The sequence below is a fragment of the Meriones unguiculatus genome, chromosome 17 (genome assembly GCF_030254825.1).
Source record: "Meriones unguiculatus strain TT.TT164.6M chromosome 17, Bangor_MerUng_6.1, whole genome shotgun sequence".
Lineage (NCBI taxonomy): Eukaryota > Metazoa > Chordata > Mammalia > Rodentia > Muridae > Meriones > Meriones unguiculatus.
Window position 1 is genome coordinate 98143262 of NC_083364.1, and position 22264 is coordinate 98165525.

At 50.5% G+C, this 22264-nt stretch overlaps 1 protein-coding gene across 3 annotated transcripts in view; it reads right to left on the bottom strand.

Annotated features, from left to right (window-relative positions):
* Dscam (DS cell adhesion molecule) overlaps window positions 1–22264 on the bottom strand; it is a 547677-nt gene that overhangs the window by 115913 nt on the left and 409500 nt on the right. For 2 of the 3 annotated variants that reach the window (XM_060370834.1, XM_060370835.1), the window contains exons 12-15: window positions 7401–7597; window positions 6034–6130; window positions 5366–5494; window positions 459–626 (exon numbers count right to left, since the gene is read on the bottom strand). In XM_060370834.1, coding sequence (XP_060226817.1) covers window positions 459–626; window positions 5366–5494; window positions 6034–6130; window positions 7401–7597 — 591 coding nt within the window. The remainder of the gene's footprint in view (window positions 1–458; window positions 627–5365; window positions 5495–6033; window positions 6131–7400; window positions 7598–22264) is intronic. The other variant, XM_060370836.1, reaches the window with a different exon arrangement.

Sequence of the window (22264 nt, forward strand, 5' to 3'; positions counted from 1 at the left end):
AATAAGAAAAAAGTAGTCCCAGTGGAAGAAAAATACAGTGATGTTTTCAGCCATTAAGTGAGCTGTGCCTCTCCACTTGCCCACAGATACACTCTTGGGGTTTCCGACTTATGCTGTCTTCTCTCTCTCACACTTGGACTCATGGGTCTTGGGAATGCGCTTAGGGTCTTCCCAACAACCTGGGGCCTGGGCATCAAAATGAAGGGACTGTACAATGACACGGCTCTCTTGAGCCCCTCAGCATCGTTAGCCTAGTTAGTGTTCTCCATTCGTATTTCTGTGTAGTTAAGAACCAGGGCCATCTGAAGAACAAGCAATGGCCTCAAGATTCAGGCAAGGTGCTAGGGACATTTTTATAGGGCATGGAGCCATGGGAAGCCCTCATCAAAGAACTTCACCAGGAGTGGGGAAAGGCACCATTCCACGTGTCTGAGTCACAAGAGGCTCTAAGCACCCACCTGCCTCATCCGCCGTGACGGTGATCTCGTTGCTGGGCTCGCTCTTGCCGATCCGGTTCTTGGCGTACATGCGGATGCTGTAGGTGGAGGAAGGGTGGATATCAATGATGGTGGCCGAGTTCAGCTGAGGGGAAACATCTTTGGTTCTTTGAGCAGAATCCCAGGAGTCTTTTGGGTTTTGTTTTTCAAAAAAGAAGAAATAGAGATGTGAGTTTTTTTCCTCTGCCTTTGAAAGTTCACAATAGGAATAAAATAAAAATAAACAAAGGAAAAAAATAAAAGAAAGGAAGAGAGAAAAATACCCCCAAAATGAAATCTCAATACAATGTTTACAACTTCTTGTGAGAATTGATCATCCCAGGGGACGGGAGTTCACACACTTACTACCCACACCAGTGGGTAAAGAACTGACGTGAGCTGGGGACGGAGAGGAACCATGAGCAAACACAGAGCACATGTCTAGGGAAGAGCAGGATGGGAGACACAGAGGTGGGAGATGGCTCAGGGGAAGCCTAAGCCACACACAGGCTTTCTTCTCCAGTGCACTGTGACAAGCTCTGCATGTATTTCGGACATCACTCTCCATCAGACCCTAGTCCTAGAAGGCACAAAAACTCAGCAAAACTCTGACCTTATCTGACCCTTCCTTCTCAAATCCAGTGTGATAAAATTAAGCTCATTCCACACAAGCCAGTTTAATCTCAGTGTAAGTCTCACAAAGCAAACACCTTGCTCAACCTTAATTCTTAAAACTCATTTTATTCCGAATTTTTAATTAGTGGCAGAGATTCTTTTTCAACCTCAGCTATTTTGAACGTTAGCACCTGCCTATTGTGAAGAGATATTATGAAATATGTGACAGAGCAGAAAGATTTTTTGGGCTTTGGTAGAAGATGGTGAGGTCATCCAAGTTACTTATGTCAGAAAAGCTGGGAGTTGACTGAGGTTGGGTGGTCATTAGCAGGTGTTAGTTGTGAGAGAAAAGACACCTGAGGCCATGGGTGGAGAAGACATGTACCCATCCCCACTCCCAGGGTGTTTGTGATACCCAACACACTTGAGGTTTTTGTGAACATTCGCTACTCCCTAGCAGATTCTAAACTCCACAAGGTCAGAGGTCACATTGCCATCCAGTGTGTATTGCCAGTGCTCACTCAGTACCGTGCAGGAGCAAGGACACAGTAAAGACATGATCCACAGGGAGTGCACAGACAGCAAGCCCACGGATCCCAGTGTCTTGGGAATGCCAACTTATTTTTCACACTAGTGACAAGCATGCAATGGCTGCTGTGTTCCAAGGTAAACCAAGACATGAGGAAACAGAAATGGAAGGGAGTCACACAAAATGAAAATGGATCGTCGCTATCAAAGTGCAAAGTTTGGATGCTGCAGAAAGAGGAGCCCTGGAGACAGCAGCCCTCTGCCTGAGGGAGACTCTTGGGCTTGGAGCAGCAAGCCTTTCTGTCCAAGGACTGAGCAGGGAGCAATGCTCACCAAGTCCTCTTGCTGGGTGCTGACCAAGGTGATGAAGTTCTCCATAGCCTGGGAGGTGGAAAGCAAGGAAGGGAGGCAGGGGAGCCAGCCTGGAAGGAAAAAGGGCTGCCGCCCCAAAGGAAAAGGAAGGATCAGATGTGATGCCTGCAGTCCAGGGCATGGGGAGGGCTCCCAGGGGCAGATGTTGAGACTGTTACAGAGTCCAGAGTGTCCGTGTAGAGGAGGTGTATTTTCCCCAAGAACCAAAAGACAGGGACAATCCGAGCACCAGCAGGCTGCTGGCAATGGAGAAGAGACAGAGTGGGGAGGTCCCTGCACTCCTCTGCTTTCCCCCTACCTGTTGATAGCTGTGGTTTTGTTCTGGGTTATTTCAGAGTGGGAGGTCACAGAGGCAGATATGGACATGGGCTTTTTAATATCATTGATATTTTGATGAACAGGAAACCAAGGATACTCATCTGTCTTCAAGTCATAGAAAGAGGGCCATTTGGCCAAGAGGTGATGGATTAGTGGAGGAAGCCACAGGGGGAGGGAGATGAACTCAAGCCAGAGGCTGGAGAGGTCCAGCCAGCCATGGCAGAGTGGGCCCTGCAGAGCAGGTAAGCTTATATTTCCTGGACCAGATTGGTCCAGCCTTGACTGATGCACTGGCAAGAAGCCTCTTTGGTAAGAACACCAAGGGCTTTTACCACACGGCTGGGATGTGGCTTTTGTAGAAGATTACAGAAAGATGAAAAGATGGTAAGATGATGTCTCTGCTCCAAATAACTGGAGGCCAGAGTTCAATGAACATTTATTATGAGCCTAGCATGCATACCAGGGACGCTGGAGTGCAGAGACACTGTGAGGGGCTCACCCGAGACAGGTCACAAGGGCACTTCAAAGGGACAGCTGCTCAGCTGGAGCCGACTGAAAAGTACAGGATTACGGGCAGAGAAGGGGGATGGATGGTCAGGAAAGGCTTCTTGACAGACCCTGAAAGATGGCTTTCTATGAATTTAGCTTAAAAATTGTGTTTGTTTCTAGACTGTGGTAATGAGGTTTGTACACCCAGAAGTTACTCAGGAAGGAAATAACTTATGAAGTTGCAGACAGACACATGGTTGACAGAACTGAGCTTACAAAAAAAAACCTCTACTTACAAAGAGAGCAGCTTCTTCATCCCTTCCTCCCTCCCTCTTTTTCTCCCTCCCTCCCTCTCTCCCTCCTGGGCTTTCTACTCTGAGGTTGAAATATGTAAATTAAACACAAGGAATGTTTCTTTCACATTCTATGCACACTAGACCATGTACCAAGTCTAAGGACCTGGAGAAAGAAGAAAAGCAGAACTTGACTCTGGAAAAACTGCAAGATACTTGATGGGGTGTGGGTGGGGTGGGGTGGGGTGGGGTGGGGTGGGATGTGCACTGAGGTTTCTCAGATGGTGAAGTTCTCATCGAGATGAGCTCTGGGGGACCTGCATCTAGTAACCATTTTCATGCATGTTTGAGCAACACAAAAGGCTGCTCTTGTCAGCTGCTGACTGTGTGGAGACAATGAGGGAAGCATTTTAAGTGCACTTCTGCCTTAAAGACTCGTTAAATATCAACTTAAGATGCACTGCCCATCTGGTTTTCAGAACAGTGGGCAGTCCAGAAATAGACCAGGCAGGCAGAGAGAGCCCAGCCAGCTTCTAGGCTAGTGTGGTGACATGCACAACAGCTTGGCAGTCAATACATGTAGAGACGAACACTTGTTGATATGTTACAGGACTGCTGTGACTAAGGGGGAGTGGGACCCTGTGGTCCACGGGAATTAGGTCTTCCTGCCAGAGGCAGCCTTGGCTTCGACATGGACCTCTCTTTCACAGAGGAGGTTAGCAGAAGGGAGACAGAGAATAGCAAGGTGAAGCTCAGGCCAGCAGAGGGCCTGCATGAGCTGTATCTCAATGTTCCCTTTTGTTGGTTTGGGAGGGTACCAGCAATTGGCAGGGGAACTCTCCCTGAAGGGAGCAGAAACCTGGCCTGTTTCTCAGTGGGAGGCTGCTCTATGCTCCAGTCCCAGGAACACTGGCAGTCAGTGCTCAGCCTGTGGGAAGGTAAGGCTTCCCTGGCCACCTGGGTCCTGCTGAGTGGCTCCATGTCTGCCTGCATCTCTGCTGGCTCTCATCACTACCACTTGTCTCCATGAAAGTCTTGCTTCACTGTTTTCTTCGAGACCTGGACCTCAGGACTCTTAGCATCTGTGCTCCACTCTGACCTGGTTCTTTAGAGCCAACCTCAAGGCCACCCTCTATCCTGGTCGGCCCTGGGTGAAGTCTGCCTTGGCCTGAGACCTGGGACACTGTGACCTGGAGCTGCACCACCCACCTCAAGGGTCTTCCTGGGACCCCACGCACTCCCACTCCCACTACAACTCTGAGAGCGGCAAGCTGAGCCACCGCTTGTTCTTATGCGCGCCCCAACCCAGCTGTCCTGGACACCATCCTTACCCACCGACCCACACCTGATACCTTCTGAGTCTCCAAATTCTGCTTTTCCTAGTTCGTCACTTCTGTTAATCCACCTACACCAACTCCTGATTCTCTCCCTGGCACACTGCCAGTGGGACAGCTCACCCTCTGGAACTGCTTTTCCTAGCTGTCTTGAGTTTGATTTGTTGCTACAGCTCTGCTCAAAAGAGACCAAATCAGTCCTGACAGGGCAATCTGAAACCATGCATGGGCCTAGGAATACAACGTTCTTGTGCCTCTGAGAGTTGCTTTAACCCTCCCAGCGCACATGGCCCTCCCATCTCAGACCATCTAGAAGGCACAGTAAAATTCTGACTGGAGACCAGTGTGGTACTTCTCTTGCTCCGTCCAGACTATAAGATCCCAAAGGGGCCTGCAGTGGCCTCTGGAAAAGGACAAGTGAGAATGCCTGTCACGGTCAGATGCTTTATGTGTGGGCTGTGGCCTGGCCAAGAGCGCCATGGCCTGGCCAAGGACATTTCCAGGGGCTTGCTGTGAAGCCACTGTCTTGGGTAGGATTAGTCTTCTTCCTTCTGCACAGGCTCACTCTTTGCCACGTCTGGCAGACACTGGCACGGCTGGAACCTGGGCTTGAATTCTAAGGCAGTCACTGATCTGAAGAAGAGGAAGGTAGCGAAAGATGGTGACTGGGAAAGACCCTAACAGAAGCCTATTCCTGTTGGAATGCAGGGCTTCCCTGAGGTGACAGAAATGCCTACCAAGACCAGTGGGGATCAAGACTGAGGGTCAGCCAGGTCACCAAGAAAGGGGCCAAACCTGGGCATAGAGAGAAACCTGGACACACTCATGCAAGGACTGGATCAGATGGAAAGAGCATTCTGAAATTCACGAGTGTGTGGACATATAATGAAGAAACAGGGAAGCCAGGAAGGTGAGCGGAGGGTGGGAGGGAGAGGCTTACCTGATTTATTTTTGCATTCAATGTCGTAGCCAGTGATGGGGCTGTTGCCATCAAAGCCCATGGTCCACCTGAGCGTGATTGTGCGTGCTTTCACATCTTTGATCTCAATCTCGGGAGGGTCTGGGGGTTCTGTGCCGTCAACAGAGAGACCAGGGTTAGTTCAGATAAAGCCTGGGCACAAACTCAAGTGGAAGACCTGGCTGCCACCTCCAGGCCTCTGTGGGCGTTAGGCTCAGGCAGGTGCTGCCTGGTTGGAAGCACTTGTTAGCGTTTTTTTCTGATTAGATAGAAGGCATTGCCTCACTTCTTTAAGATCACTTTTGTTGGCTCTGCGGCACCAGGCCAGACACGCAGGACACTGGTGTCACCGCACTCACCCTCAGCACACTCATCCACAGACGCTGGGCTTCCACTCTGTTCTCCACATCTCACACAAGCTCCTGGGCACAGAAAGCATTGGCCAAGCTTGTCTGCCCTGCCCAAGGTTCTGGCCCCTCATAAGTTCCCCACAGGGGTTTTGCTCTCTGTCTTTCAGGGCCTCACTCTGACACAATCACAGCCTCTGAAAGTCCAGATTCATGCCAGTTTCCTGAGAAATCAACCTGTTCCCAGCTGCCTGAGGGCAGGTCCCAGAATGACCACACTTCCCCCTGCTGCTTCTGTCCTACCTTGCACTGTGAGCTGAATTATTCCACGATCCTCCCCATAAGAATTGATAGCATGGCAGGAGAAGAAGCCAGAGTCTTCTCTCACTGTCGGCAGAATCTGCAACCAAAGCAGAACGGCAGTCATATTAGTTCCTGGCCTGAGCTGGAGATCAGCAGACATCCAGCAGGGAAATGGCCTTCCACCCTTCCTGCCATTCCTGGCACTCCGAACTGAATGTGTCATTTCCATGGACGGCCATGGTCAGGCCCACAACCCCCACAGTGGGAGTAATTTTCTCTCTTCCTGAGTGGTGTAATTTTAAAGAACCACACTAAGAACCATTAGGAGTGTCCCGGCCCTCTGAACCTATCTCTGTTCCCACAGACGCAGCTGCACCTTTCTGGACACACTACTTCTTGTCAGAATTTCCTGAACAGTCAGTGTATCAGCTCAACACGCTGTGTTTGCTATTCTGAGCACCCCAGAGTGGGTGCAAGTGTGTGGCTGTGTTACATGCAAAGCCTCTGGTGTTACACTAACCTCACCTCTGCCAACTCTGGAAACTGAGGCATGGCCCGACAGCCACTATCCTCAGGGCTTCGCTGGAGCTCTGTATCATGGAGGCTCCAGAACTGTAGCCTGTGGACAGAACCACTGCCTGTCCCAAGAGCATAGCTTCACGCGTCCCTGTGTGTGCTCTGAGCCAGCCCTCCTCGCTACAAAAGCCTCGCTCAGCCAGCTCCCCACAGTGCGTGCCTCCTCCTGGCTCCTGGGATTCTGGATCAACAACAGACTATCCTCTACACTGGATTTCTCCAAAGAAGCAAAATATTTTCTCTTTAAAAAATCATTTTATTTTTAGTTACATGCATATGTGAGAGCATGTGCACGTGTGTACAAGAGACCTTGGAGACCAGACGAAGGCCACAGATCCCAAGAGCTGGAGTTACAGACAGTTGTGAGCCAGCTCATGTCTGTGCCAGGAGCTGAACTCAGGCGCTCTAGAAGAGCAGTCCATGCTCTTAATGCTGAGCTCTCTCTCTGATTCTCAAACATCAGTTTTATCATAGTATTTTTTGTCTCAGTGCTCTCGCTGCTTTTGTAGGAGGGTGAGCATGCGCATTGCACACACAGCCACTCCTCAGAACAGCTGTCACAAGGGACTTCTCTCTGTGCTCAATTATTTCTCTGCAGACAGTGCTGTGAAGCAGCATTTCGGGAGGTAACTCAGTGCCCTTGCCCGTGTAGAGTGACAGAGGGGCAGAGTGTCATGAGGAGATTCCAACAGGACATTCACATGCCATCACAGCCATGTGCACAACTGTGTGAGGCTGACTGAGTGTCCCAGCAGTCCCCTGGCCCATTCCGCCCTACCCGGCATCTTTACCTGCAGAGTGGAAATCACCTCTTCGCCCACCTCCTTGGTGGACACCAGGTAACGGGCCATTTCAGGGTTAATGATTCTGTCCTCTTTCTCCCACCGGACGATGATGGGCTTCTCCCCATGTGCTGTGCAGCTCATCTCCTTCTTTTGCCCCTGAGTGGCCAGGGTGGTATTGGGGTAAGAGGTTATCATGGCAGGAACTGAAAAAAAAAATGAACAAGACAGGCCTTGCTCAGGGAAACTCAGTGATTCTCCAGCCCACTGTCATAGTCAACTGAGTGATGCTTGAAGAGACATTCCTTTGAAATAGAATTTGTTCCAGAAACTGCTGCACGGTAACCGAGAGGAACAATAGAAGCAGGGCGGGGAGAACAGAAGTTGGTTGGGGGGGAGTGAGGACAGGAACGCCTTCAGGGTCATCTTCAAGGGCTGCAGCTCCACTCCAGGCCTGCTGGAACTGCACTGCATGTGAGTCCGGGACACGGTCTACATCACCAGAGCAGGCAAAGCAGTCCCTGGGGGAGGGGGAGGAAGAGGAGTTGACAGGACATGGTGGGAGGGGGACGGCGACTGGAGGACAGAAGGACCTTATTTGTTGGGTGACATCAGTCCTGCTAACGACTTCTCACACTGTTCATGGCTCGCGCCTCTGACAAATTACTATCAAACCTTTCTGTAGAGACCTCAGCCCTGCGCTTCTTCCATAACTTACAAACAGAGGCTCATCCTCAACTTACTGAAAGAAAAATAAAAAAGACATCCTTTCTTCATAAAACTTTGCATTCCCTTTTTTTTTTTTTTTCTATTCAGACGTAATCTGTAGGTTTCTGCCCTTAGCGATGGCTGACACAGGACCCCACTCTCAGCTCCGCAAACAGTCGGGGGTTCTGACAGCTGCCAAAACTCATTCCAAAGGTATAAGAACATTACAGGGAAACATGGGCTAAAAGCAAAATGAATCCTGGAAAGCAAGAAGCCATACATCTCGACACTTCAGTTTTCTGGAGTTGTCAGGTATCGACTCCTTGATTATCTGTGAGGCAGAGTTGAGAGCCAGACATCTTTACCCAGGTGCCTCAACGCCTTTCACCTTTACAGCAAATATAAAATATCAAATAAAGCCCCAAACGGCCAAGGGGACAAACAACGTTGATTGTGTGACAGGCAGAGGAAAGACTCCTCCTCTGAGGATCTTTCACTCTTCCCGCGTGACTAGACTGCGGCAAACTGGCTGGGGAATGCCAGGATGACCTTCCCATGGTAGCAGGCTTGGGGACTTCAGCAGAGGAACATGCCCTGGAAGGATGCGGCCTTCCTCCTGCTCTGTTGCTACTTGTTCTCACCACAGGCACAAAGCAACCTGCCCGAATGCAAGTCAGCCCCCTAACGGCTCAAGATAACAGAAATGCCAGATGCAGGGTCCAAAACAGGTAGGCAAAAATAAGGAAATGAAAAGAGGCGGTATCTCCAAAGGGACCAGAACTCTCTGGAGACTATCCAAAACACACTCCCATGTCCCCCTGTTTCTTCAAACCCAGAGAGCATGACCCCTCCATCATTTCTAAGGTCAGACTGAATTTGTGCTCCTCTGGGATTCATGAACCTTTGGACCCACAGCATATGACTTTGGGGCTTTGCAGATATCGCTGGTGAAGACAAGAGCCGCTGCAGTGCCCCCTGCTCCCTGCCGGGTGAACGACATCACAGCTGCAGTGAGGCTTTCCACACTGGTCCACAGCGTGAGCGTCCTATGGGACGGGAATTTGGGGGAGGTTGCTCTGCTCAACAAGTGTGTCTTTATTACCCAATGCACACATATATTGTGTATACACTGATCACACATATTTTGTATAATGTTAAATATAGATAATGTAGGACTTGAAAAGGGTTTTGCAAAGTTGAATGATTGCATGCTGTATCAATTTCTAACTAGCATTTACATCATTCTAGAAAGAATCCTTCTGCCTAACTCTTGTAACTTCACGTTGTGTGTGTGTGTGTGTGTGTGTGTGTGTGTGTGTGTGTGCCATAGTGTATGTGAGGTCAGAGATACCTTGTGGTAAATTCTCTTTTTCTACCATGTGGGTCACTGGGATTGAACTGAGGTCATCATGCTTGGCCGCAAATGCCCTGATCCACTGAGACCATTTACACCAAGTTTTACTGTTGTGTTTCTTTTCTGGATACTTCCTGTAAGTGGGACCATAACATATGTTCTCAATCTAGTCTCCAGGTTCTTTAGAGGTATGAACCCAGAACTCCCTCACCCTGTGCTGTTTGGGATTCTGGTCTTCTGTTGTCTCGCATGACGGCTGTGCGTGCGTCCGTGCTTTGTCTTAAATGTCTCAAAGCCACGGGCAAACTGACCACTCTACGGTATTTGTGAAGGGGGTGGGGCTTTACAGACATGATAAATGGAGGCTCCCTTTAAGGAATTATCCAAGGCTTGCTTCCAGTGTCAATATTTAAAGTTAAGTATGCCAGGACTCCTGTCTTCGTGTGTGTGTGTGTGTGTGTGTGTGTGTGTGTGTGTCTGTGTGTGTGTGTGTGTGTGTGTGAGTCATGGCACACATGTGGGAATCAGAGGAAAACTGACAAGGGTTGGCTTTCTTCTTCCACCATGTGGGTCCCAGGAATCACTCAGGCCACTGAGCTTGGCAGCCGATGCCCTGACGTGCTGAGCCTTCTTGCAGACTTCTGTGCTTTCCTGTCTTAGGCTGTAACAAGCTTTAAAGCACATTACATGGGAGAACTGATTCAACAGGCCATACAGAACAGGATTTACACTACTGGTTCTCTTCTGCCAAACATACTCCTAGCTTTCAGTCAGAGTTCTTTTTCGGGCGAGAGTCCCATTAAGATGCGCTTTTATTTCTGGTAAAGAAGCCAGCGACTAGTCAGAAACATTCAGCTAGCCTGTGCTCTCCTGTCCTGCTTAGAGTGGTCAGAAGGACCCATTGGTTTTAATGAGCCATTACCCTGGCTTCTTTGCACTGCTGATGTTTGAAGGCATGGCGACCTTTTCACTTGTCACAATACTGGGCACTGAGAGATGACAGCGCGTCAGCACGACGACACTCTCGGCCATGATTCCTGAAGCACACAAATGGATGGGGTCATTTAAAAGAGACTGGCACCAAGGAGAGGCTGTGGGAAACTGTTGGCCTCAGAGCAAGTCCAGACGCAGGCCCGCTTGGCCAAAGCTGTGTGCTGTGAACGTGCCTCCAGAACTCCTCATTATGGTGGTGCTGTTTTACACCAGGGGAGACGGGTTCATAAGCTTTGCTCATTAAGCACAGTGCTACCCACAGCCCCCTCACCTCCCAGTAAGCCTGCATTCTTGTGCTATTCGCAGCATCTTCTGACCTACTTTCCTGCAGCTTAAAGGTTCGGCCAGGCAGGCTTGCTGCGGCCCCTGGCCAGAGAGCATGAACGGGCATCTCTGCCTGACTTGCAGCCCAGTGACAGGGATGTGATCTTAATGTGACACTGGCAATGGAGGGGATGTTTTTGTACTATTGAAATGGGAAAATGCTGGAAACTGGCCTTTCTTCACCCACTCCCATTAGCAGTTCATTAGTAAGACACTTATGAAAATAACATTTGAGACAATCCTCCTCACTCTGTCTAGTTACTTTCAAATGATTCCACTCTCCAGCTGAGAGACTAGACTGACCTCAGAATTGACAAGCTCCTCATGTTGGTTAAACTGACCCATTCTTCCCACCGTGCAAAGAAAAAGAAAGCCGGAGAGGGTGGCCCCCAACATTTCTAATTCAAGTGCCAGCCAGGTTGTGACCTAAACTGGTGCCATCTGGAACCATCAGACACCACAGACAAAGGGGTGACCAGCTCCCCTGGTCTCTCAGGTCTGAAAGTGCAAACATCTACCCTATGGAGAAGTTGCAGTCCCTCCATTCATTTGGAAAAGAGATGACAGGGGCAGGGGCATTGGACTGACATGGCCCGGAAGCCAAGGCAGGGGCCAGGGGAAGTCCAGGGAGCTGCTCTGAGCCACAAGCACATTTAAAAGTCTTATGCACGGCTGCTCTGCCTGTACATGTCTCTATACTCTTGCACAGCAGTGCTTGAAGAGGCCAGGAGAGGGCAGTGGAGCCCTTGGAGCCAGAGGCAGATGCTTTGGCAGCCACCTGGGTGCTGGGACATGAACCAGGGTTTTCTGGAGGAGCAGCTGGAGCTCTGAACTGCTGGGTACTCTCTCCAGCATGAACACATTTTTGAAAGTACTTATTCACCCTTATTTTTCATATCCTGAAACTCAACCTTTCACCATGATAAAATTTCAAACTGACAGGATGTCAAAAAACTATAGGTCTATTCCTGGATTCAGAGCCATGCTCAGATTTTATGATTTATTTTTGCAATTATTCTATCAGAAAATCAGTATTTGTCAAATATGTAATTGGCACTATTATATTTCAATTCTTCTTGAGTAAAAGCATGAATCATTAGGGCCTCAAAGATGAGACAAGAGAACGAACATTGCCCTAAGGGGCTCTGCTGCTTTGGAGAGAGCAAAAGAGGGAGCAGGAGCCTTCCTATGTCCCACGTAGTCAAGGCACTGGTCTCCACAGGACCTCAGGACCCTTTTGTACATGTCACATCAAAGAAAGAGTGACCAAAGACTCTGGCTCTGACCTCTTGAAGCATTAGCTGTGTGGACATGCCTGATGGACTCCATTTGCCTGCATTTATTGTCTCCAGAAAGGTGGGTGGGAGCAAAGGTTCTCAGCAGGTGCATTGTGACACATCTCATAGGTGACCAAAGTATAAGGCAGAAAAATAGGAAGACGGTCTACCATAGTGGGGAGGGTCAGACAGTCACCATAATGGGGAAGGACAGACAGTCATCATAGTGGGGAAGGACAGACAGTCACTATAGTGGGGAAGGACAGACAGTCACTATAGTGGGAAGGACAGACAGTCATCATAATGGGGAAGGACAGACAGACAGTGATCACACTGATGGAAAGTGACAACTTTGTGGCAAAGGGCTATTCGCATGGCAGTTGACAGACATGGAAATCATGGCTGGATTCTTCAAAAGCTTGCTCCTAGTGACCTACTTCTGCCAGGTCCCACCCTGTAAACACTTCACAGCCTCAACATAGCTCATGAGGTCTGGGGAACTGGTTCAACAGGGCAAGGTAGTTGCTGTCAGGCCTAGCAACCTGAGTACATCCTGGACAGCACAACCCCATGGGAGCCAAGGCTTTCTGCAGCTCAGACAGTCCTTTCTTGCCTCCCCTCCTCTCGGCTTTCCTTCCTTCCTTCTTCACATGCCACCCCCCCTTCTTCTTTGCGTGGATCTCTTCCAGGGAATTTCTGTGTGCATAAGAGCCAACACTGACATGCGCTGTGTGCGCTGAACTTCCATCTGTGTGAGCGTGGCTGCAGTAGGGACCCTGCTCCAGTGGGTTCCTGCAGTGTCATCTTTACTGTCCCACTTGTTCCGCTGGGCATAGCACTCTCAGGTCTCATCTATATTACTGTTAGAGTTTTCTTCTTCTTTTAAAAACAGAAACAGTATTTCTACAAAAGTCCAGGTCACACTTTCTATCAACGGGCACTTTGGGGTTGGTAAACAATTTCCTGTGACGGACAAGCATTACTGTTTTACAAGCCTGCATAAAGAGCTGTATGAGGAAAGCAGGAGAGTGTTCTCTTTGCTTATCCCCCAGCTGCTCCAAGGCCATGCTGTCCCTTCCCTGTTTGGGGCCTCCTTCTCTCTTCCCCATACCAGTGTTCCTGTGAGAACAAAGAGACCCATGGCTCCTGAGGCTCTGGTGACAATCAATGAGATTATGTCAGAGGCCCCCCACTGTGGGCTGTCTGAAGAAAGGCCTTGCACAATCCCAGGTCGTGATTATCACTGCTGCAGGGTCATAAATGTCTCCTGCCCAAATACTTATTGTTCATAAAAGTTTTAGCGAGCGTGGCTGCCTACAGGGCAGCCCTAATCCCTATAAAGAAACGACTCCTCCTGCTGGGAATTAATAAGTTCTTAGTCACAACTGAAATATCTTCTTGGCTGGGTTATTATACTTGCGTAATGAAGTTACTTTGATTATAACCATTAATCAGGCCCATGTTTTCGAGCCACAGTGGGCTGAATTTGATGCTGAGCTTTAGCCAGAAAGACAGCACTCCTGCTTCCCGGCAGTGGGGCCAGGCTGGCTGACATGATGGGACCTGTCAGGGCAACGACACAGAGCGCTTAGGCTTTGTGCCACATTCACTCTGAAGTTGCCTCTCTCCGTTATTGGAAGCAATTTGATTTATTTTGCATGACAAGCATGAATGTTAACTGAGAGAGAGTAACACAGTGTTTTTTCCTTTCCCGGAGAAATGGGGCAAAGCCGCTTCGTCCTGATGGTTTTCTCTCCCACCTGGTTATGTACACAGTTACACTGTTTTCGCCTATTAGAAAAACTCATTAATAGAGAAAAAAGGATTCATAAATAAATAGACCAGCACTTCTTGCTGAAGTAACAGTAAAAAAATAACTGGAAAATTGTCACAGACCATGGCTTTATGCAAAATGAATGAGGCTTAGGTTATTGATTAGAAGAAAGTTATGGACAATGCTTTGATCAGTCTCCAAAACAGTGGCACTCCCTCCCGCACGCACCCTCCAGAGCCAGCAGACCATGTGACCATGGACATGGCTAAAATGGTCAGAGGCTTATCCCTCCAAGATGGGATTATTGGACGTCTGTGGCTTCTCTTGGGCCTGGCCTTCCGTCACTGGCTGCAGGAGCTGCTACAATGTCGCCAGGATGCTCTGGCCACCAGCAGGACTGTGAGAAAGATAGATGTCAGGCTTCTGCTGACCCTGCTGGATCTTAGAAATAAATTTTCTCTCAGCTACTTCTGTCCTCATCACGTATTCTGATAGTTTCCAGAAAGCAAGCAGTTTCCATGGAAACAGAGCCAGCAGTTTCCAGGTGGTGTGGGGATGGACACAGCGGCTCATTGGGCCCAGGCTGTGATCTGGCTCTGGAGCAGGTGCTTCCCAAGTAGACACTGTTTGTCATGGAGAAACACGGAATGAGCCTCATCCTCATTAAAACTGCTGGCTGGTGACCTACACAATTCTTCACTGCTCCAGGCCCAGGGCTCCCTGGGGCTCCAGCTCCCCTGGTCTGTGGCCCCAGATCTCAGTGAGGAGCTCCTGGCAGCACAGTGCAGGCACACTGTCCCCCTCAATCCCTGTGGCGTCCTCCACTGGCAGACTCGTGCAGGAAAGGCCAGACCCTTACTCTTCTGTCCTTGCTTTCCAGTTGATATACTTCATAACAATTTTTTAAATTTCAGAAACGTCTTCTCCCTTCCACACCACATTAGGGCTGTATCTGTGTCAATATGAGAATGTTTTCTTCATTTATCCACTCACTGATGTCCCCGTTCCCTTGCACAGGGTGCTGTGTATTTGTAGGCGGCCTTTACCTCTGCCTTGCTATTCCCGAGTGCCTTCACCAAGCGACTATACCAGTGTCACAGCGATGATGGCTGAAGCCTATGTTTACTATTTTATAAGCATTCATTCTTCCTAGCAACTCTAGGCACTGATGCTCCCCCATTTCAGGATTCAGAAAATGAGGCCCATCCTGGCCCACACTTCCCAGTCCTATTGGCAGCAGAGTACCAAGGGGAAATTTGTGACCCACATGGCTGACACTTTTCCTGTGTAAATTCACGCACACTCATTGTAGCCTTGCCTGCTCTGACTCGCTTCTAAGGCAGCATCACACCCCGCATCTTACGCCTTGCTGTTTATTTGATGTTGTCTGTGTATCCGTGTACAGTATCTGCCCATACCATGCCCGGTGCTTTTCCATTATTTGCTGTTGTCTCTGTGCATATCCACATCATCTGCCGATTCCATGCCCGGTGCTTTCCACCACTGGACGAGGTGAGTTCTCTAGTTTATTGGACTTTTCAGGTAGGGGGTTTGGGGATAGTGGTATTTGGTGATGTGTGTGGTATGAGTGTGTATGCGCAAATTCACACTTATGTGGGTACATGCATGTGTGTGCACATGTATACATGCGTGTGGAGGCCAGGGGTTGGTGTCTGCCTGTCGCCTTGTGTGCTGAGACAGTCTCTTAGGGCACTTGAAGACTGCCACTTTGGCTAGCGTAGCTAACCCACATGCCCTGGGGCCCTCCACACCCAAGCCCGGGTTACAGGCAGATTGAACACTCGCCATTTACTGGGGTGTTGTGGACCTGAACCCTACTCTTCAGAGCAGTGAGCACTTGCCTACTGTGCTGCATCCACTGCCCCCATTTCCAGATCTTGACCCCAACTTGAGCCCTGCTGTGGGCAAGGTGAGCCCTGCTGTGGGCAAGGCCCCATCTTCTATTCTGTGCTGCCCATGGCTGGTGAGAGAGCAGCTTCCGCAGAGGTCAGGAATGGGAGACTGTGACTGGCCCAGCCTGGACCACCCCACAGGCAAGGCAGGCCACTGTCATGATTAATGGTGCTTCGCTGTGCTTGCGGGCAGGGCTCTAGAACAGCTGTCCTCAGAGAGGCTTTGTGGGCAGCTGATGGAGACAGATACAAAGCCTCAGGGCCAAGCCTGGGGAGAGCCAAGGAAGAGAGGAAGAAGGATGGAGGGGGCCAGAGGGCCAAGGATGCTGCAGGAAGAGCCACAGGGTCACCTAACAGGGCCATGGCTCAGAGACTGAGCTCCCACCAAAGAGCGGGCATGGGCTGGTCCTAGACCCCTATGTGTGTACCGGATGTCAGATGGCAGCATGGTCATCACGTGAGCACCTGACAATGGGGTGGGCTGTCTCTGAGTCCTTTACCACTCACTGGGTCACCGTCCCCAAGCTGGGCTGCCTTGTCACTCCCCGGTGGGAGAGGGTCTGCTTAGTCCCGCACACCCTGAGATGCCAGCATGGGTTGTGCCAACTGGGGCCTCCCTTCTCTGGGAGGAAGGAGGGCTGTGGGGTGGGGCTAGGAGAGGAGGAGGGAGGGACTGTGGTCAGATGTAAAGAGATTAAACAGATAAATAGATAAGTGGAGGAAGGAAAGAGAGGAGTTCCATCATGGTCTGTGTGCATCTCCAAGTTTGTAAGCTCTGAAGATGGCCATGCAAACTCCCATCAACTCAGGCACCAGTGCTTCTCACGTCTAATAAAATCTCCATTCTTGGGGAGGACCTCTCAACTGTGGCCTGAAGGGGTACCTGGAGCATTCTAGAGGTGTGCACCATGCCCCCCACCAGGCACAAGGCTGGACCCTGCCTGGGCCTGGCTCCCCTCCAGCACGGAGGCCGTAGCCTGGCTCTGACCTCAAGGGAGCCCAGTGCAAGCTCCCCACAGCTCACAAGCAACATGACACTGACCCTGTTCCCCTCTGAAGAGGGCACAGCACCAGCACCTCCCTCCACAGGGCATTGAGGACTCCTCCAGTGCGAACCTCAGGTCACCTTAGTCTCCAATGTGAACTGAGGTTTGTCTCAGTCTCCAGTGTGAATCACGGGTTGCCTTACTCTCTGGTGTGAACTGTGGGTCATCCTAGTCTCCAGTGTGAACCATGTGACATCTTAGAACACTTCTTGACCAGGTGCTTTCCCAACTCTGTTCGCACAAGATGAGCAGGTACACAAGTGCAGACTCCAACAACAAACAAGGAGCCACATGGACTTGGTAGCTTTGGAGAAACTGTGCAGGCTTCAAAGCGTAGTATAGCCTGTGTGTGTGCGCATGCAAGCGTGTGTGTGTGTGTGTGTGTGTGTGTGTGTGTGTGTGTGCACGCTGGAGGAGCTTGTTGAGGAGGCCACAGGTTGGCCTGAGATGTGTGTGTGTGTGTGTGTGTGTGTGTGCACGCTGGAGGAGCTTGTTGAGGAGGCCACAGGTTGGCCTGAGATGTGTGTGTGTGTGTGTGTGTGTGTGTGCACGCTGGAGGAGCTTGCTGAGGAGGCCACAGGTTGGCCTGAGATGTGTTCTTCAGTTTCACCCTGCCAAGGCCAACCCACAGATCAGTGTATCTGGAAAAGCTTACAGAGCCCTCGTGTAAAGCCTCGCCCTTTTCAAATTATCATAAAATTTCCCCCCAAAGTTTGTACAAACCCCAAGTGACGTGCATTTTTTCAGCACGTATTTGAAACTTCCCTAACCGTGGATTCCTTCCTCAGCAGTGTGGGTACACTGTGGGACTCGGAAGTTCTCACGCCGATGCTGGCTTGACAGATTTACATGCTTCCTGAGAGGATCCTTGGCTGAGTGTGTGTGGGGAGACAGAGCCAGACGAGTGTGAAGATGGGAAAGTGCAACCTCAGAAGGAGCAGAGGGCTCAGCCTGCTACACTGGAGGTCACTCAGGCTGGGGAGGGGAGCTCTGCTCAAGGGCCAAAGTGCAAGCAGCATTAGTGATGCTATGGGGTGGAGGCTGTGTCCTAGCTTTTGAACAGATGCCTGGAGGCAGGTGTTTGTGTAACACACACACACACACACACACACACACACACACACACACACACACACACAGAGGCACCCTCCATATACATACATACCACATCACACAGGAGGCCAGCTGCAGACATCTGGCATCCTCTCAGAGTGAGCAGTGAGGCAGCATCGCTAATGCCTCCTGTCTGCTGTGGCCATCTGTCTCTCAAGCTGTGGCCTCCTGTCTGTCAGCTGTCATCACCTATCTGTCAGCTGTCACTGTCTGTCTGTCAGCTGTCACTGTCTGTCAGCTGTCGCCGTCTGTCTGTCAGCTGTCACTGTCTGTCTGTCAGCTGTCACCTTCTGGAGGGTTTCAGGCTGCACAGGCCTCTGAGGTCAACCATGTAAGTGTCACTCGGGGGAGTGAGCAGCCAGTGTCAGAGGCTGACAGTGATTTCTAAATGAAGCAGACCCATGGGAAGATGGCGTCCCTGCATGCACGCTGGATCTGCCAGCCTTCAACCCTGCTCATGCGTGTGCAGAGTGTGTGCTGGGCCCGGAGGCGCCTGGTCTTAGGCCGAACTGCCAGGACTCCTGGGAAGCCTGAGAACCCATGGCCCTCTCCTCACTCTGTCCTTCCATTCGAAGGGGCACCCAGCACTATTCCACACACAGCCATGTACAGATCCCACGAGTTCCCACTCGAGGCCGGGGCAGGAGCTGAAACGGCTTCAGTATAGTTGGGAACACTAGGTAATGCCATCTTCACATGAAGGAAGCCCAGTGCTGTCCTGTGTGTGTGTGTGTGTGTGTGTGTGTGTGTGTGCATGTGCGTGTATGCATTCGTCTTTACATGTGCATGTGTGTGGTGGCCATAGGACAACCTTGGTGCCATCCTCACTTGCCTTGGTTCAGAGAGACCCTACTTCAGTGGATAAAGCAGAGAGAGACAAGGTTCCTCGGCCTCAGGCCTCTGCCTCCATGAACACCCATATCTGCATATGGGCGCACACCAAACACGTGAATGTGCGCGCACACGCACACACACACACACACACACACACACACACACACACAGGGTGACATTATCTTTGTACCCCAGAATTTGGCTTGCTGAATTTTATCCTATGAAGTCGATTACATAAGTGTACACAGCTGATGAGGAAGGTCATTGAGCCCGTCAGTGTGCACAGGGCCCAAACCACATCAGACACAAATGCTTTTGAGAATTTTAAAGTTTTCACCGTGAGAGAACACTTAGAGCTCATCACAACTCCAGCCTGTGTTCGTCACAGTGAACGGTCTGTCTTCATGCCTGGGTGTGCTCACATGATATCCCCCCATGTAAGAACCATGCGAGCGGCCAGGCAGCCAGGCTGGAGCCTGCCTGAGACCTCAGGGGAGTGCCCTGGCTGGGGTGAGCCTTTCCCGGACTGCACTTCTGAGCTGGAGCCAGGCTGGGATCCCTAAACTGCCATGCCCGCCCTGACATTGCTCACAGCAGTGCCCAGAGCCTACACTGCCTGCCGGGGCACGCCACCCACACTGTGTAAGGGCAGACACCCTCCCAGCGACCACCACTCTGCCAGCTGCTGCCACCGGCATGCCCAGCGGCCATCGCCACAGAGGGTCATCTGAATTTGTCCTCAGCTCCAGCCCCATCCTCTGCTTAATTTCTGGAATACTTTCTAAGCAAATTGACCCTTTAGAATATATTTTCATGTACTTCCTGTGATGGCTGTTCTGCCTGCTTTTCTGTGCCCCCCATGCACAACTGTTACACAGAGGCCAGAAGAGGGCATTGTAGCCCTACGAACTGGAGTTGCAGAAGGTTATGAGCTGTGGTGTGGGTGCTGGGAATTGAACCTGGGTCCTCTGGGAAAGCAGCCGGTGTCCTTGATCACTGAGCCATTTCTCTGGTCTGAGGCTGACTTTTTAAAAGCTGGCGCACTATTCTGAAATCTATTTTGTTTACTTTCCCACAATACTTTCTTTTCTCTTACTTAGCTGCAGGAACTGATTGTATGAAGAGATGAGATTTTTTTCTTGTTAAGAGCATTTGTAATAGCCAGACTAGAAACAACCCAGATGTCCCTCAACTGAGGAATGGATACAGAAACTGTGATAGAGACATTTACGTAATGGAAAACTACTCAACAATTTAAAACACGAAAATCATGAAATTTGCAGACAAATTTTGGGAACTAAAAAAGATCATCCTAAGTGAGGTATCACAGAAGCAGAAAAAACACACATGGAATATACTCACTTATAAATGGATATTAGACATACAATATAGGATAATCATATTAAAATCTGTACACCTAAAGAAGCTAGGCAAGAAGGAGGACCCTGAGTAAGATGAACAGTCCTCATGTAGAAAGGCAAATGGGATAGACATCGGAAGAGGGAGAAAACAGGGAACAAGACAGGAGCCTACCACAGAAGGCCTCTGAAAGACTCTACCCAGCAGGGAATCAAAGCAGATGCTGAGACTCATAGCCAAACTTTTTGCAGATTGCAGGGAATCTTATGAAGGAAGGGGGAGACAGAAAGACCTAGAGGGGACAGGAGCTCCACAAAAAGAGCAACAGAACCAATCTTGGCCCAGGGGTCTTTTCTGAGACTGATACTCCAACCAAGGACCATGCATGGAGATAACCTAGAACTCCTGCACAGATGTAGCCCATGGCAGCTCAGTGTCCAAGTGGGTACCCTAGTAATGAACTCAGTGGCTGGCTCTTTGATCACCTCCCCCTGAGGGGGGAGCATCCTTACCAGGCCACAGAAGAAAACAATGCAGCCAGTCCTGATGAGACCTGATAGACTAGGGTCAGATGGAAAAGGAGGAGGACCTCCCTATCAGTGGACTTGGAGAGGGGCATGGGAGGAGAAGACAGAGGGAGGGTGGGATTGGGAGGGGGTGAGAGAGGGAGCTATAGCTGGGATACAAAGTGAACAAACTGTAACTTCCACCCTGTGCTCTCCAACACGTGTTAAAGAGTAGTTTGAAGGCTGAGGAGCCGGCTAGGCAGTTAAGAGCACGTGGAGGATCCAGCTTTGGCTCCCAGCACACACACTGGGTGGCTGCCATGGACTCTCACCTCCCGTGGACCTAATGCCCTCTTCTGGTCTTTGAGGCACCTGCATTCACACGCACATAACCGCATGCTTGCCATGCACGCGCACACACACACACACACACACACACACACACACACACACACACCTAAAAAATAAAATAAACCTTTAAAAGTGCTTTGATTATGACTCTTTTGTTTTGTTAATGAACCTAAACCAAAGACCCAGGCTCCATCCTGGCACCCAACTGCAGCTCACAACTGTCCGTAACTCCGGTTCCAGAGCACCTTCTGGCCTCCGGCAGCGCCAGGTGCGCGTTTGTTACATATACGCACATGCAGAGAAAACACCCTTAGACATGGAAAACACACACAAATCTGCACAACTGCCGAACAACAGCCGAAAAACGAGGTAAGGCTGTCTAACTGAACTCATCCCAACTTGGGGCAGGTCAGACCAAGCCCAGTGAGTGCCCTAGCAGGACCTGTGCTGCACATTGCTCTGGTTTGTGTTTGTCATTTCCAGCGAGCACTTTCTTCACCCCCGAGCATGCACACCAGACCTGTGACACACGGGTGTGCTGGCGATAGGGGAAGGGGGCCTGACTTTTGGGAGACCCCTGCTCCCTATGGGTTCACAGGGCTGGTGTCAGGCATGAGGCTGAAGAGAATGAAGAGACATGGCTTTGGCAGTGGCTTTTGGGTAGCCAAGGAGTATGAGGTCATCTTCACGACCAACTGTGACTCCTTTCCTGTTTTCATATGTGTGGGTAATAGGAAATCTTCACCTCTGGAGCTTTGGCAGGATTCCGTGCAGAGGGAAGGACAGGGGCCACTGTGGATTGTTCTAGAAGTCAGGAAATACCACCCAGATGCTGGCTCAGAGAAGGGAGAGCAGACGCCAGGGCCAGGCTGATAAGGCCGCTTCCCTCTGAAGTTAACCCGAGTCCAGGCCCCACCCGTGTCCAGTCCCCACCAGCCCCACAAGCGGCCCCACCAGAGTCCAGGCCCCACCGGCAGACCCGTCAACGAGGAAGACCCCCATAACCCCAGCTTAGCCTGCTCTTCTCGTCTTCACAGCCATTCATCTGTGGCCTGCGTTGCTGGTCAGCACATCACCCATCTCCATCAGGTCCTCTTCCTTAGGTGATGTCCCAGGGCAGGCTGGGACACGCTGCATAGGCTCGAGCACTAGTCTCACCTGAGCATGCCCACATGCAGCAGGCTGACTGGTACAGGAGGAAAAGGCCGTCAGGAAGCATGTAGCATCTCTCTCCTTTGCAGCCTGGTGCTTAGGACTGAGTGCACCTAACCAGTACCCGTGTCCTGAAACACCAGCCCTCGGGGCAGGGGTGGAGGGGACG